This window comes from Chinchilla lanigera, unplaced genomic scaffold, assembly GCF_000276665.1.
Source record: "Chinchilla lanigera isolate Chin_1 unplaced genomic scaffold, ChiLan1.0 scaffold00066, whole genome shotgun sequence".
Taxonomy (NCBI): domain Eukaryota; kingdom Metazoa; phylum Chordata; class Mammalia; order Rodentia; family Chinchillidae; genus Chinchilla; species Chinchilla lanigera.
Window position 1 is genome coordinate 12,294,577 of NW_004955467.1, and position 16,631 is coordinate 12,311,207.

A 16,631-nucleotide genomic window follows, 5' to 3' on the forward strand; every position below is an offset into this window, starting at 1 on the left:
CTGAGCTAAATCCCCAGCCCCTTAAAATAAACTATATTGTGGCATATTTGAGGTTTATAACATGATCTTATGGGAGACATACAGATAGTAAAACACTTACTAGTAATCCCTTCACCTCCTATATATTCATAGCTAAGTTTTCCTCAAGCTATGCTAATCTATCAAGTAATCTACTGATTTTGTTCTTCCTTGGAAACCCTCTCCCAGAGCATTTTCTCCAGCCCCAGCCTGGATGCTGCCTCTCTTGTCTGCTGCGTGGCTGCTGCTGTGACACTGCTTCCCCTTCCCTTCCTCAGTGTGCTAAGAGCTGCATTTCCTGGGTTGCATTTTTCTTCTCCTTTCTCCTTTATTTTCCCCTTCAACATGCAGAAGCACATCCTTCAGGAACTAAGAATCAGATGCAGATGACATACAATTTTTACATGTCTAAACATGCTTTCATTCTACGTGCACTGTTTGATGATATTTGGCTGTAGGTTGTTGTAGATTAGATTTCCTTTACATATTGATGATGTTGCTTCATTCTGAGTGCTTTTAAGAATTTCTCTACTGTCCTAATGTTCTGAAATCTCCCACTGGTGTCAAGCTTAATCACGCCAGTTATCGCTATTATGCCAGACTCCTGGCATAATCTTTTAATTTAAAACCTATGTCCTTCGGTTCTAGGAAACATCCTTCTTTCATAGGTGAGTTCTTCCCCTTCATTATCTCTGTTCTCTTTCTGGAGTCATTATTAACTATTGGGCCTCCCAGACTGATTGTCTAACTTCCCTATCTTTCTTTCTCCAGTAATCTATTTCTTTGTCTTTTTTCCCTACTTTTGGAGTATGCTCCAATTTTATCTTTCAATAATGCTTTTAATATCTGTCTTTCTGCTGTCATATTGTAATTTCCCAGAATTCTTGTTCCCTCGGTGTTCTCTTTACTTAAACTCCACTTGTTCCATGAAAGCAGCATCTTCTCTGGATTCTCCAGGACCTGGTGGCATACTTCGTGTTTTGCTCTATGAACTGTTTCCCATGATGCTGTGTTGATTATTTCCTTGTTTCTGTGTCCGTTATGTTAGAGGCTTTCTTCAATGTTTAGTGATTATTCCTGCCTAACTTAATAAGGAGACGCAAAAATGCTACCTGGAAGCTCTATCTGTATGGGCAGCGCATGTCGACCAGAATAGCTGTGTTGTACAAAGTGACGAGGCAGACACGGGCACTTAAGTGGAGATCTCCGAAATGCTAATATCTATAGATGCTTCTTTTTGGACGCATTAATTTCTCCACACAGAAATCTTCCAATCTATTGTCTGAGGGTAGAATCCTGGCTACCTGTGTCCTGAGATCCAGCCAGAATAACACCTATTCAGTAAGGCGACTTTCATTGAAACCTTTGAGTTTGAGCCTTCTGTCGGGGTGACAACAAGCCAGGGTGGAAAGGGGGCTCTTTATAAAGACTTTCAGCCCATCTTGTTTCCAGTTGTGTCCTCAGATTCTAGCTTTGTAAACAACTGGATGCGTTTGACTTTAAACATTTCAAAATTTCTGCAGCATGAATCTGCAGCATAAGTCAGTCAGCTTCTTATTGTCCCCTACTCATCCCAACTTTCTGCAGTCCCTCAATGACTTGACCTCTTCCTTTCTAGCTTCCAAAATCTTATTTTCATCCTTTGTGTGCAGTTGCTCCTCTCCTTGTTATTCAGGCAAAGCTTTCACGAATCCTTCACAGCAGTTTTGTTGGAATTTTAAAAGGAGCAGAAAGCAAACGTACACACTCAATCCGGCATGTGAGTCAAAGTCTACCCACCATCACTTTGAAATCAACTTCTGCCCCTACCTTTCCTCTTCCACTCCTCTGTTGACCCTGTTATCTCAAAGGTCACCTGTATCTATTAAGTTACTAGTTCAAGTTCACTTCTGTTCAGCTTTCAGCTTCCTTGACACTTAGACAACAATCACTAGATTTCCTCACCCTCAACACCCTTACTGGCCAGGGATACAGCTCGTTGGCACAAGGGCTTGCCTGGCAAGCGCAAGGTCCTGAGTTTGATTCTTGGTGTCTGCCCCCACACAAAAGCCCTTATCTTTCATATTTCCTGACCTTGGTCTCATGATAATTTTGTTCTTTTACCTGAGCTTTTGTTCTCTAATCCTTCTCACAATCCTTGTCATACTCTGGTCTCTCTTCTCTTTCAGCACATTCTCTGTACAATCTCATCTACATACATGGCTTCCATTACTATCTTCATATGATGACTCCCAGATTTCTATCTCTACCTTCTATAATTTGATGACTACCTGCTGAACTGAACCTTTCAATTCAAGGTCAAGGAGATAGAGACTAAATGTTCTTGGATTGGGAAGTTGGGTAGTCACTGGGTCAGACAATAGTTATTTGTCCCCTCCTCTAATCTGACAGTGCCTTATCAGTGCTAACTCATGGAAAAAATTACACCCCATTCCAGGTATCTGTGTATCTGACGTGTCTCCGCTTTTGGATTTCTGGTTGTCCAAGGGCAGACACCTGTCTGATATGTGTGCATCACCAACAGCAGCACCAAAATGCATCTGCAAGTTATTTTTAACTTTTAAGTACACATACCATATAACTCAATGAGTTTTCTCAGTGAACACATCCATGTAAACAACACCCGACTCAAGAAATAGAACATCACCAGCATTCTAGAAAGTTTCCCATGGCCTCTTCCAGTCCCTGGCTTCCCCCATAAACCAACTTAGACTTTTAACAGTGTAGGTTAATTTTTCCTTGCTTTCTGTTTGCCTGCTTTGCTCTGTATAAATGCATGATATATATTCTTTTTTTTATTATTTTACTCAACACCTTACTACATTTGTGAGATCCATGTGTAATGCTGCACATAGCTGTAGATCAGTGCTACACAGTGAGTTCAAGGTCAGCCAGAACTACAAAGCAAGACCCCGTCTCAAAAATAAAACAATAACAAAAAAATTAAAACCCTACTTGAGATGCCATTACTCACCCAGGTTGGCTGGAATAAAAAAAGAACAAGAAGCATAAAAAGAAAGGAAAGAGAAAACTGTCAAGTGTTGGAGAGGACCTGGAGCTACTGGAACTCTGTAAGCCCACTTGTGAAAGTATAAACTGGCATAACCACTTCAGAAAACTGGCAGAATCTACTGAGGTGGGACAGATGTATAACCTTTCGCCTTGCTATTCCACTTTTAAACACATACCCAACAGGAATCCACACATACATTTACTATATAAATGAATGATATGTATTCGTTTTCGTATTATTTTACTCAACATCTTACTACATTTGTGAGAGCCATGTGTAATGTCTCACATAGTTGTAGATCAGTTGCTTTCTTTGCTGTACAGGATAACTAGTTATCTATTCTCCTGTTGATGAGTATGTGGGTGGCTTCTCGGGTGGTGCTACTAAAATCCTCCTTTGAACACTGCAGTATTTACTTCGCTGTCTTAATCTAACAGTTTACAGTGAATGTCTGCCAGATGTGGTCTCCTTCAAAAGACAGCCATACCTTTTCTTCACCGTGTGAATTTTAGAAGCAGTTTGCCAACTTCAACAGAAAACCTGCTGAGATTTTTACTGGCACTGCACTGCGTCTATAGATGTACCTAGGGGAAACTGGCATCTTTAAAATATTGAATCTTTTGATCCATTGGCTTTTATATCCCTGCATTTATTTATAACCTTTCTAACTTCTTGCGATCATGGTATATAGTTTTTCATACAGAACTGTTGTATATTTTTTGTTAAATTTACCCCTAGGCATTTGATGGTTTTATTTGGTTTGGGGCTTTTTCTTTCTTTCTTTTTTATTTTTATATTTATTTAGTTAGTTATTGAAGCAGGGTGTCACTTGTAGTTCAGGGTGGCTTTGAACTAGCTTATGTCACCCAGGCTGGCCTCAAACTCACCTCAATCCTCCTGCCTCAGGCTCCTGAGTGCTGGGCTTTCAGGCGTGCACCACCACACCCAGCTCTTTCCCCTTTCTTTCTTTCTTTTTTCTTTCTTTCTTTCTTCTTTTCTTTCTCTTTCTTTCTTTCTAGTGCTAGAGATTGAACCAGGGGCTTTCCATATGCAAAGCACAGACTCTACCTCTGAGCTATACCCTAACCTGTTGATGTTTTTTTAACCTGTTGATCCATTTGTAAATGACTAACTTTTTAAGTTATTCAACTAATCAGTGCTAATAAGATTCAGACCTTGAAAACCAGCCCCTACCATTCCTTATTGTTTTACATTCAAAACCTTTGTTACCTACTCAGCCACTGTAGAGGTCTGAGTTTGTGACAGTAGTCTATCACCTTTTGTTGTTTGAGAAATGTTGTTTATTTCACTTTACAATTATGTTTTATTTTGTGTATATAAGGGCAAAGTCCTTTAAATTCTTTCTCTTTTTTTTTTTTTTTTTTAAGTACCAGAGGTCAAACTCACTACCTTGTGCTTGCCAGGCAGGCGCTTATGCCACTGAGCTATATCCCCAGCCCCCTTTAAATTCTTTTTTAAAACATCCTTTAAAAACCAGCTCAAATGTTTTTCTCTAGGAAATATTTGCCAATTCTCCAGTGCTTACCCCACTGCTACCTTAGTTTCACTTACCCCAGCACCTATCTGGTTATATTCTGATTGACAATTTTTATCTTTCTTCTCTTCAATCCAGGACATCTGAAAAGCGGAGACTGATCATTCCCTGTGATATTCCCAGTGCACAGTTCATAGAGGCTCAACAGGTGTGTATCAAGTCAATGAAGGAATGAATGAGAGACTGGTGAAAATTAGGCCGAATTGCTATGTGCTTACCACAGTCTCAGAGAATTTAACCACAGGACCTAGATAATACACATTTTCCCCTGACACTTCAAGAATGACATGTTGTCACACCCAAGCAGGACATTATACATAAACCTCAACAGCCTCATCAGACTGCTCACAAATATACCATGGTCTTACCAAGTTTCTTGTTCACATCACTTTGGGATTTCCTCGTACTCTTGTCAATGTCATCCACAAGCCTCTGGCTTTCTGCCACTAGGCGTTCTGATCGGGACCTTTGGGCTTCTGCCCTGTGGTACTGGTTCTTGTTAGCAATGTGCCACTCCGCGGGCAAGAACTTGGGAGGAGGTTGTAGTAGTTTGGCCATTCGAAATTTCCAAAGTCCTGACCAAAAGCAGACTTTGTTTAGATTACATGAATGCAATTCCTTTTTATTACTATTAGAGTGTGATATTCATACAAAAAGTGCACAAATCATAATCGGTACACAAAATGGACACACCTGTGTAGCCAAGCCTATCCCCAGTCACTAGTTGTCACCCCAGCCCCACAGTGACCATTAACCTGACCTTTAATATTACAGATTTGTCCTTCCAGTTTTGAACTTAATATAAATGGAATCACACACTATGTATTCTTTTATATGACTTCTTTCATTTGTCATTATGCTTATAATATTATAAGCAGAATATATATGAATATAGTGAATATATATGAATATACTGAATATTCATATATAACTATTATGAATATAGTGAATATGCATTAATATTTATCATAAAAAGTGTACTATAATTTCTAGGTTAGACGACTATAAGGTACTGATAACATAATCTCCAGGGTAAAATATGGAATTATAAAAAGACAATAGAGAATAAAAGTTAAGAGAGAATAAATTAAAAAAAGATTGGTTGTAATGAACAGCACAATTTCATAAATTCAAACACAATATACTTTTATAATTGAACAAAAACAAGTGAAGTGTTTCTGGTAAAAATTTCTCTGCCTACTGTTTATGATACCTAGGTTGTTTCTACATTAGAGCTGTAAGGAGGACGCTATGAATATTCTCCTACAAGTCTTTTGGTAAACGTGTGTGTGGTTTTATGACTCAGTAGAATTATTGGGTCATAGACTAGTGTCCTGCAAACAGGTGAACCCAGACACACTTTCTAAGACATGAACAAATGTGACACGTGTAAACTGAATATGGACCCTATTCAGCAGATAAAAGAATCTAGAAACTACCCAGGAAAAAAAAAAGGAAGGAACAGGAAAAAGAACGCATGAGCAGGCAGCTTGCAGAGAGGCCAGCAACAACAGAAAAACTAAAATATATGTCTCCTCTGGGCACACAGCTCAGACAGGGTGAAATCTACCACCCCTACACACTCGCACCCCACCTGCAATCTGAGCCCCTGCCCTTAAGGACCTCTGAAGCCTATACAACACACACACACACACACACACACACACACACACACACACACACACGGTCTTGATCAGGCTGAGCACCTCACCTCACCCAGCCCCTCGTGGACATTTCTTCCCAGCCCAGCCGTTCCTATGGCTTCTCCCAAGTTTGTCTGAGCATGAGCCCAAAACTTAACCCAAGTCTTCTGGATAAGTTGAATAGCCCTCAGAGCGGTGGGGTCCTAAATGAAGGCTGATCCCGAACGGCACAGGCTTTAGGTAGGGCAAGAGTCCGTGGGGCGTTCAGGGGTTCACTTACCTCAGCGCCTCAAAAAACTAACACACGAGCAGGATGCCAGCTTCTTAACCCCAACTGGAAGGCCGGGCTCTAGAAGAAAAGGAAACTGCGTGGTTTCCGTGGCAACCAGTGACGCGTCTCCAAGGTAAAGGGGGCGGGTTCTGCCTCTCGAAGCATCACGGGTAGGAGACTGCGCAGGCGCCAATTTTGCTGTCTGGTTGGCCCACAACCAGGAATACGGTTAGCGAGCCGCAGGAGTAGATGCTCGAAAGCCTCAACCAGCCACGAAAACGCGGGACCCCCAGCGGACGGCGCTCCTGGGACCGCCCTGAGCAGCGTACAGTGGGGTCGGTTGGGTGGGAGTCTCGGATCCTCGCAGCCGCGGGCGGGTCCGGAACCCGCGCCCCGCGGACTCCGCTCTGCAGGTGGAGGAGGTGCCAGAGATTGCTGGGGTTGCCGTGGTCGCGAGCGGGTAAGAAGGAGCGCGGGTACTCGATACGCTCAGTGTGGTGTCTGGCACCGGTGTCTGAGGAGGAAAAACTGATAGATCTTCAAGCAGATACCAGCACAAGGCTTGGAATTTACCGAAAGACTAAGCTTAGAGCTAGAGCTTTTCCTGAGAGTAAAAACACGCAAAGTGTATTTCAGTTTTAAGTGATCTTGAGATTCTCCTGGTTTGGAATAAAGTTAAGCTTTCTTAACTCCAGCCATTCTCTACGAGCTTCTTGACTCTCAGCGTATCCGTGCACCACCTGTAAATTTATTTTGCTGTTTTTCTTCAAAGACATTCATTTTACATGTAACGTATTTATTTTGAACGGAGACTGCACCAGTACCAGAAATGGAAAATTAGTATCACATGTGTGATAGAAGTCACCGTAAACATAAATAAAATTAGACAAAGCAGCGTAAAAGTTACGGTTTGAACGAGATAAATATTAATTTTAAAAATTAAATTGTTCAACAATTTACAACTGAAAGCAAGTTCCTCAGTAAGATGAATGAGCCTGTTGATGATAAATAGATGTTAAAGGTCACTTGATTTTTTAGCTTTAGTGTTTATCTTTAGGAATCTCAACTCACTAGTAAACGTATTGACAAAGGTTAAAAGATATAATTACTGCCCCCAAAGTAGTGATTTTTCTCCAGCGCAGAGTAAAGTAGTATAATCCGCCGTGGACCCAGGAAGGACAGGAGAACCGGAAAGGTGAACCCGAGAAGTCTCTAGCACAAAGGCCTTTCATTACCTGGCCTCACCTCTGCACCCGGAAACTGAGAGTTAAATCCGGGGAACCACATCTATCGTTCATTGAAGTCACATTGAGTCTCCTCTGGAGTGTGTGTAAGGCCTTTTCTGTGAGGGCCTCTACCTGTGTGGAACCAGAATGGGCAGGTGTGGGGAGATAAGCTTCTTGCAAACACCCCAGAAGTCCCTCTGAGTCCCCTGGGAGATGGAAAATATGGGAGAAAAACTAAGCAAGAGAGATGGCTCCAGGAGACTCAATAATTGCCAAGTAGGACTTCTAGAAGGAAAGAAAAATAGCAATGCAACAATGAATGACAACAAAACTGGCAGAACCACGGTAGTGTGGGGACCTAATCTGAAAGCTGAAGTCTTTAGTTTGAAAAACGCATCTGAAATAACACACACCCTTTATATATACCTACGCCTATCCTGGTGGAATTCCTTAATTCAAAGAGTAAAAGGGGGGAATGAAGTGGTTGTTAGAAATGATGCTAGAATAATATCTTCAAAATTCTAGAGAAAATTGTTTCAAATTTGAGAGTGGATAACCAGTCAAAACATGTCTTGTATGAGCACAAAATAAAGATTTTGAGGATAGGCTGGTACTCAAACAGTTGGCCATATGCTCTTTGAAAAAAAAATTACTAAAAGAAAAAAAGTACAAATCCTAGAAAAAGGAGAACATTTGATACAAGAAACAGTGGAGCTGGGTGTGGTGGCATACGCCTGTGATCCCAGCACTCAGGAAGCTGAGGCAGAAGGATCGCTTCAAGTTTGAGGCCAGCCTTAACTACATAGTGAGACCCTGTCTCAAAAAAAAAAAAGAAATGAAGGAGAGAGAAATGAACAGTGGAACCTATTCAAATGTATGATGAAAAGAAATCTCAGTATAATAGCTGTGTAACTGGAAAGCACACAAGACTATGTTAATGGTGTGTGCATTTCCTGCACTATACTTCCTACTGTTATTGTAGAGTGTATTCCTATATATATATATATAAAGTTTACTGTAGAGCAGCATGCCATGTTATGCTGGCAGCAGTCTTATGCATTCATGTTTACCGAGTCTCCTGATTATATCATTCCATATATTTCATGTGTCACATAGTTTAGGTGTATAATAGGCAATACTATCTAGGTTTGTGGAAGTACACTCTAGGATGGTCACACAACAACAGAATCACCTAACAAATTTCCTAGAATGTGTGCTCATCATTAAGCAACATAGGGTTATAGGTTAAGTAGGGGTAATCATAGTATTAGTAGAATAGCAGTGAATATTTATGAATTAATACATTTAAAGTACTTACAACTAAACCTGACATAGCTAATAAAAATTACTAACATCTATAATTCCAAGTTTAAAGCTTATAATTGTTAAATAGCTTTGTTGTTCTTATGTGTTATACATTTGAGTTTGTATAAAAATAAGCTTATTCATGACTATAGAGGAAAAAGAAAACAGCCTGTTGCTAGACACAGGTGCAAGTCTCTCAGTCCTTCTTTTCAGTCCTGGCCTCCCTTCCAGCCATCACACCTCAGTGAAAGGAGACACTGGTGAGGAGGTAATATGCTATTTTTCACAACCCTTAGGCTGTAACTATTTGTAAGATCTTTCTTGCGTATCTCTGTCTTCCTGAGAAACCACTTTGAAGATACCACCATGTATTACAGCAGCCATTGATATTTTCCTACTAATCTGTCCATAACTCTGTAATGTTTGTATTGTTCCTATGCTATTTCATAAATGGATGTATGTATATTACTATGTGTTTCCTACAACAACCATTGATAATAGTCAATGAATATTCAATTGGTCACTTATATATAGCTCTATTTATTTTCTTTAGAAACCATTTTGAAGATACCAAAGTATAGTACAACAACCATTGATAATCTCCTACTTTTGTCTGTAGCTCACTATTATCTGTCTATTTGTTTTCCTGAGAAACTATCTTGCAGATAACAATATGTAAAACAACAACCATTGATAATTTCCTACTACTTTGTCTGTAATTCGGTAAGCCTCCCTATTACTATGTTATCCTTCTTTTACTCTTTAAAATAATAATAAAAAAATAAGCTTGTATCAACCACATCTCTTTTACATGTTGAGGCTCTGTGCAGGAAATCAACTAAAAAGAAAAATCCAGTCATTCAATGGAGTTACGTTATTCACGTGATGCCCAGTTCCACTAACTGACCTAGTCAATGGGCTGTTTTGACCCGTAACTTGAACCTTAGGAGACCTGAAGTCTAGTCCTGGCTCTGAACCACACTGCTTGTGTGACCTTGGACATGACCGTTTACTATTTTGTCTCCCTCTCTTCCTCTGCAAATTGACAGGTTTAAACTACATGATTTCTAAGACTTGCTTTCCTATTTTATTTTATAATTTGATACTGGGAATTAAACCCAGGGCCTCCATACCGGGCTACATCTCTAGACTTTTTAAATTTTTTTTTTTATTATGAAACAGGATCTCACTAAGTTGCCCAGGCTGGCTCAAATTTAAGATCCTCCTGCCTCAGCCTCCAGAGTGCTAGATTACAGGCACGTGATACTATGCCTGGTTGATTATTTGGATTCCATTTTTCTTTTTTCTCTTAGAGTACAAAGGAGTTTCTTCTAAAAGAAACAAGTAACTTCTCATTATGAACCATACCAGTTGTGAAAGTTACTATAGAATCTTTGGAAGTCTGAGCCACGTGGATTTGTTCTTGCATTTCTCAAACTTAAGCCTGAGTCAGATGTACCTGGCGGGGACTTAGTAAATACAGGTTGCTGGGCCCACCTCCACAGTTTCTGATTCAGTAGGGAGAGGTGGTCCAGGAATCTGCATTTCTAACAAATTCCCAGATGACACTGAGCTGCTTTTATGTTTTGGTTTGTTTTTGCACCATGGCAGCTCCACATTTTGTGGTCTTCAGCAGATTAATAAATATTCCTGCCAGTGTGGTGGCGCATGCCTGTAATCCCAGCACTCGGGAGGCTGAGGCAGGAGGACTGTTGCAAGTTCAAGGCCAGCCTGGGCTACAAAGTGAGTTCAAGACCAGCCTGTACTGCATAGTGAGATTCTGTGTCAAAAAGACAAAAAGAAAAATTCCTGTTGGCATACTTGAACTCCTAAGCAATCATCTCCGACACTCAAAGGGCAAAATAAGAAACTGGCATTATTTTCTCTGTCCTTTATAGCGTCCGGATCACTGAGGTGATTGTAATTATCTAATGGAAACCAAAAGGCAGAAAAACTTGCTTTCCAAAATGTTCACTAAACATCTCTCAACTTTGCTAACTTTCTTCCCTAAGTCAGAAATGTAGGAACTAGCCCTTTGCGGTCCAGTTTCCTCAACAGACCAATCAACGCTTAACTTCATCATTGGGACACCTATGATTAATATTTTAATTGAAGAACAATAGTTATTATCTTCATCCTTTCAGACTGTCATAGTGAAATACATAAACAAAGTAAACAGGATTTTTTCAAAATCAGTGATTCCACCTTCACAGGGAACTATATAGTACATAATTAGTATATATTACATTCACTGAAAATTGCTTTAAAGATCTATTTAGCTAATGATGAGAAGAGTACATCATATTAAGCAGGCACTGCTTAATCTTTTTAAAATTGAGTAATCTTTTTAAAATTGAGTCCTAAAATTAGAAATACATGGTTAAACTGGGTTGTTTTCTAATAAAATATCAGATCGTCCAAGAAAAGTCGATTTTCAGGTCTTTTGCTTCCCTTAGAGGGCATTTTTTTCCATATACAGCAGTCCACACTGTGGCAGGATATATGTGAGTATAAAGTTGTCTTTGTTCTTCATGATGAAATTATCAGACAATCAGAAGATCTGAAGGTCTAGTTTCCAGGAGGCGGAGATGGTAATGGATACTGGTGCTCGCCAGGCCTTCTGCAAGTTTCAACAATGATCTGACCCTTGAGTTGTGAGCAGTACTTTAAAATTAGTATTGCATAGTAAAAGTTACGTGCTAATTACTGTTAGTCACCTTAAGTGTTAATTACAGACTTACATAAATCATAGCTATTTTTTAATGTTCTACTTAAAAGTACAGCTCAGGGTGCTAAACATATGTTTATTATTCGTAAATTCCTATCTACCAGCATGTATTTGGGGGAAACAGTCTGATTGGGCCAAATCCTAGAAAATGTATATGTAAATTTATTCTTCTTGTCGTATTTGGCACAACCAAGTGTGTCCTGATAGTTTTAATGGTGTGTGCTATAGAATCTTGGCAGACTCCACCCAGCATCCTCAGAATGCAGGCAGCACCCCAACAGTCTGCATCAGAAGCCCCCAGAAGGTGCTGGCTGCAGGATGGCTTCCCAGACCCCACGGCAAACCTGCTGAATCAGAGCTGAGACACGAGGACCCTGGCACCTGCAGCAGTGCTGGCTCTCCCCGCCCCGTGCCTTCCCTGGGGTTTCACCTTTCGACAGGAAAGAGAACATCAGTCTAAAATTGGCTTTGCTCTTGGGCTGGTTTCCTTTGCTGATCTGATTCAAGCATAGCTTTTTGTACTGGGACTTCGAGTTCACTGAATAGATCCCTTGTATTTCAGGAGAAAAAATGCAGTCCCTCATTGCGCACCATCACCATGGCCGTGGTAGCTCTGAGAACAAACCAGCTTGGATTTCACCCTTGAGGATTAACATTTCACAGGCACACAAAGCTGCCTGCAAGTCAAGATGAGGCAGGGCAAAGTGTATACAGGGCTGCTTGTGCGGTCAGCTTGTTTTTTGTCATTTGTCAGGCATAGCAGCTGAGCCTGTGAATCTGGTGAGGTGGCCACAGTCAAGAGCCAAACTAACTGCAAGATGCTCTCCTGGAGAGGAGGGCAAAGGCTGCTGACCCTCAACCGGCCAGGCTTCTGATCAACTTCACATTGTAAAGGGGAAAAATTTAACCCCCGAGGTTTAAGGGAAAGGAACAAGGGGGTATACAAATTAAACAGATAAAGCACATTAACTAACAGGAGGAAAGGCTTTCAACTTTTAATTGATGTTAATACTTTTTACATGCTTCACAAAAAAAGGTCAAAACTCAAAGAAGTGGGGGCTTATATATCATTTTAACAAAGAGTGATAAATTATGGGAAGGTGACCAGATAAAGGAAATGGGTACAGGGCTTCTGTGGCCAATAAATTTGTGGGAAAGTGCCTAGGAATAGATAGGGGAAACTAATAGAAGTCAGAGGAGGCATCTTCCTCAAAGGAAAATGTATACTGTCCTGCTAGACAGAAAGGGGCAAAGCAGAATTTTCCTACACCTGTTGTTTCTTCATTGCCTCTGCCAAGGGGGCATATTTGGGGGTGGCATATGCTGGCCCTCTTGGGATCATCAGCCAACCTAGCTGGGGAGAAGCTGGACAGGTCTGGTGCAAGGGGTTACTTCCTCAAATCCCATCCACAACCGTGGTGCAGAATTGCTGTGCACCAATTTATGAATCTGAAGGAAACCAAAGGGGCCAGAGTTGGCATGGCCACCACATAGAACAGCTCTGTAGGAAGAGAGATTCTTAGTGAGAACCAAGGCTCATAGTTCAAATGGCTGAAAATGAAATAATAATTTGTAGAGGTTGTGTGATAAACATGAGTAAGCCATACGTTCAGAGGAACCTGATGCTGTGAATATTAAGTGAAGTTTAAAATCTAAGCCAGGACCTAAATGCAAGGAAACCATAATGTTCCACTAGAGAGCAGTGCAGTCACTCTGTCTCGGACTAGGCTCAGAAGAGCAGAGGAAGGGAACTTGTTTTGAAATCTGTGATGAGGACTGCTTAGAGAAACAGAAATCGATTTTTACTATAACAGGTTTTTCTATATGACATGGAAACCATTAAGAAGTTTTGGGCTTTTTAAAAAAAGTCTAAATGATGTATTTTTTTAAAGATCAAATTGAGGACTTTAGAATGAAACAATTGCTCTCGTTTAGTTGCTATGTTGCTCTGTTGCTATGTGGTGTAGTAGAGGCTACAAACAAAATCAAGGAGATCATATTTCCTCTACCTCAGCCGTTGGAAAAGCTTCCTCTCCATGTCCACTTGTGCCTGGAGCTACAAAGTTTGCGAGAGAGTTAAATTGGGAAAGGTAATAACAGCAATCCTTAGCTTTTTTTTTTTTTTACTGTGGGTACTAGGTTGATTGCTTCATATGGATTATCTGTCTAATCCTCCCAGCAGCTCTATGAGATAGGTACTATTATTATCATCTTCATGTGCCAGATGAGGAAACTAAGGCTTGAGAGGACTGTTTGTCCATGAGACACAGCCCTAGAGGCGGACCTGAGATTCAAGCTGGACAGGCGGAATCTAGAGTGAGCTATTTCTAGGCAATTAGTGGCACAAACAAAAGTAGAGCACACTTCTCTTCTCTACAAACAAAAATTGACTTTATTGTTGCCAAAGATATATATGAGCAGGAATGAGTAGAAAAACTTTAGAAGGTAAGGAGGAGAAGATGTGATTGTATTTGCAAAGAGACAAGTTCATGCCTAGGAACAAGAACATTCCAGGCTGAGCTGAGATGCCCCATCTGTGCCAATGGTGCACAGTGCCAAAGCAGCCCAGAGGGATTTTCCCACTGCTACCTCAAAAGCTAAATAATCCTGAGGCTCATGGACAGTTGGCCTTCTCAGGACATGGCTACAGAAGACTGCCTCTGACTTCAGGGCATGGAGTAGAACAGATAAAAATTCATGTAAATCCCCAGAGCCCCAATTAAGTTCATCCCAAGATTTTAAGAATAATTATAATCGCTTCCATTTGAATACTCAAATGTCACGAGCACAGTAAGTGTTTTACTTGCTCGTAACAACTCTGTGAGATGGGAACTCGGTCTGCTTTCTGGGAGTTTCACAGGATTTATCATGTAAGGCCTGTGGAGGTCCATGAGTGAGGACAACATCTTGCACACAAACTAGCTTTCCTAACCACCTCCCCACATCTTTGAGCAGCTAGCTGACTGCTCACCTCTCCCATTTAAAACCACAGAAATGGCAATTAAGGCATAATGAACATGTGAACCTATGAGAGAATAAAATCCAAGAGGAGACAAATATTACTGAGAGTTCCACATGTTTGGAAGATAAAGGGGAGTGGGAACTGACTTGGCAGAGCAGGGGAACATCTGTTCCCTGGATTCCTGCAGGCAGGGACTCCAACTAGCAGAGGGGACTGGCCTTGCAGAGCTCTAGGTTCTGAAACTCAGAGATTGACCAGCTGGGGATGAGACAAGGAACCAAAATCAAGGGCTAAGTGGATTGTTTGAGATGGCCAGACCCTTTTTCTCCTCTGCTTTTGACAGCAGCATCCCCAGCACTCTCTACTCACACAGCGTTCCCCTCCCTGTCCCCACTGCCATGGAGATCTGAAATGTCCCTTTGAATAAATGTCTCCAAAGAAAAGACCTCCAAATTCTGACATTTTGGAGTCCTGCCCAAAAAGCTGGTTTGCTAAATCCCCACTAAGATACTAGCAAGCAGAATGCAGCAAATCATCAAGAAGATTGTACATCATAACCAAGTGGGATTCATCCCAGGAATGCAGGGATGGTTCAATATATGCAAATCAATAAACATAATACACCACGTCAACAAAGTCAAACACAAAAATCACATGATCATCTCAATAGATGCAGAAAAAGCTTTTAATAAAGTCTAATATTCACGATAAAAACCCTGCAGAAAATCAGAATAGATGGTCTTTACCTCAATCTGATAAAAGCTATCTGTGACAAACCAACAGCCAACATCATACTAAATGGACAAAAAACAAACAAACAAACAAACAAACAAAAAAACACCTGAAAGCTTTCACTGTAAAATCAGGAGCAAGATGAGGACTTCCACTATCACCACTCTTATTCAGTATAGTTCTAGAAACATTAGCCAGTGCAATTAGACAAGAGAGAAAATTAGGATAAGAAAGGAAAAAGTGAAATTATCATTATTTACAGATGACATGATACTCTACATAAAAGACCCCAAAAACTCCATCAAAAGACTTCTAGATTTAATAAACAACTTCAGTAGCATGGAGGATACAAAGTCAACACTCAGAAATCAATAGTATTCTTGTACACAACAAACTCACTGAGAGTGGCAAATTAGGGAAACCACACACTTCACAATAGCACCCAAAAATGAAATACTTAGGAATCAATCTAACAAAGGAAGTAAAACATCTATACATTGAAAATTACAGTACTCTGAAAAAAGAGATCAAAGAGTATTTTTAGAAAATGGAAAGATATTCCTTGCTCATGGATAGGAAGAACCAACATTGGGAAAATGGCCATACTCCCAAAACTGTTATACAGATTTAACGCAATCCCAATCAAAATACTACTAGCATATCTCACAGGTCCAGAGAAAACATTCCTAAAATTCATTTGGAACCAGAACAGACACAGAATAGCAAAGGCAATCCTGGACCACAAAGGCAAGGCAGGAGCCATCACAATCCCTGACTTGAAATTGTATACAAAGCTACTGTGATAAAATCAGCATGGCACTGGCAAAAAAAAAAAAAAAAGAAAGAAAAAAAAGAAAAAGAAACAGATCTGAGGATCAATGGAAGAGATTAGAAGATGCAGACACAACTACAACACACTCAACCACCTGATCTTTGACAAAGGGGCCAAACATGTTCACTGGAAGAAAGACAGCCTCTTTAATAATTGGTGCTGGAAAAACTGGCTTTCTACATGCCAAAGACTAAAACTAGACCCATGTCTATCACCATGCACTAAACTAAAGTAAAAATGAATCAAAGATTTAAATATTAAAACAGAAACACTAAATCTACTGGAAGAGAAAGTAGGTAGATATCTTGAAAACATAGGGGTAGGCAGAGAGTTCATGAACAAAAAC

General features: G+C 40.4%; 1 protein-coding gene across 2 annotated transcripts in view; it reads right to left on the bottom strand.

Annotated features, from left to right (window-relative positions):
• Tekt1 (tektin 1) overlaps positions 1-7,160 on the bottom strand; it is a 23,222-nt gene extending 16,062 nt beyond the window's left edge. Inside the window, exons 1-2 of one of the 2 annotated variants that reach the window (XM_013522226.1) lie at positions 6,510-7,160; positions 4,955-5,161 (exon numbers count right to left, since the gene is read on the bottom strand). In XM_013522226.1, the coding sequence (XP_013377680.1) occupies positions 4,955-5,144 (190 nt within the window). In that variant the 5' untranslated portion in view covers positions 5,145-5,161; positions 6,510-7,160. The remainder of the gene's footprint in view (positions 1-4,954; positions 5,162-6,509) is intronic. The other variant, XM_005399679.2, reaches the window with a different exon arrangement.
• Positions 7,161-16,631: the final 9,471 nt, after the last annotated feature.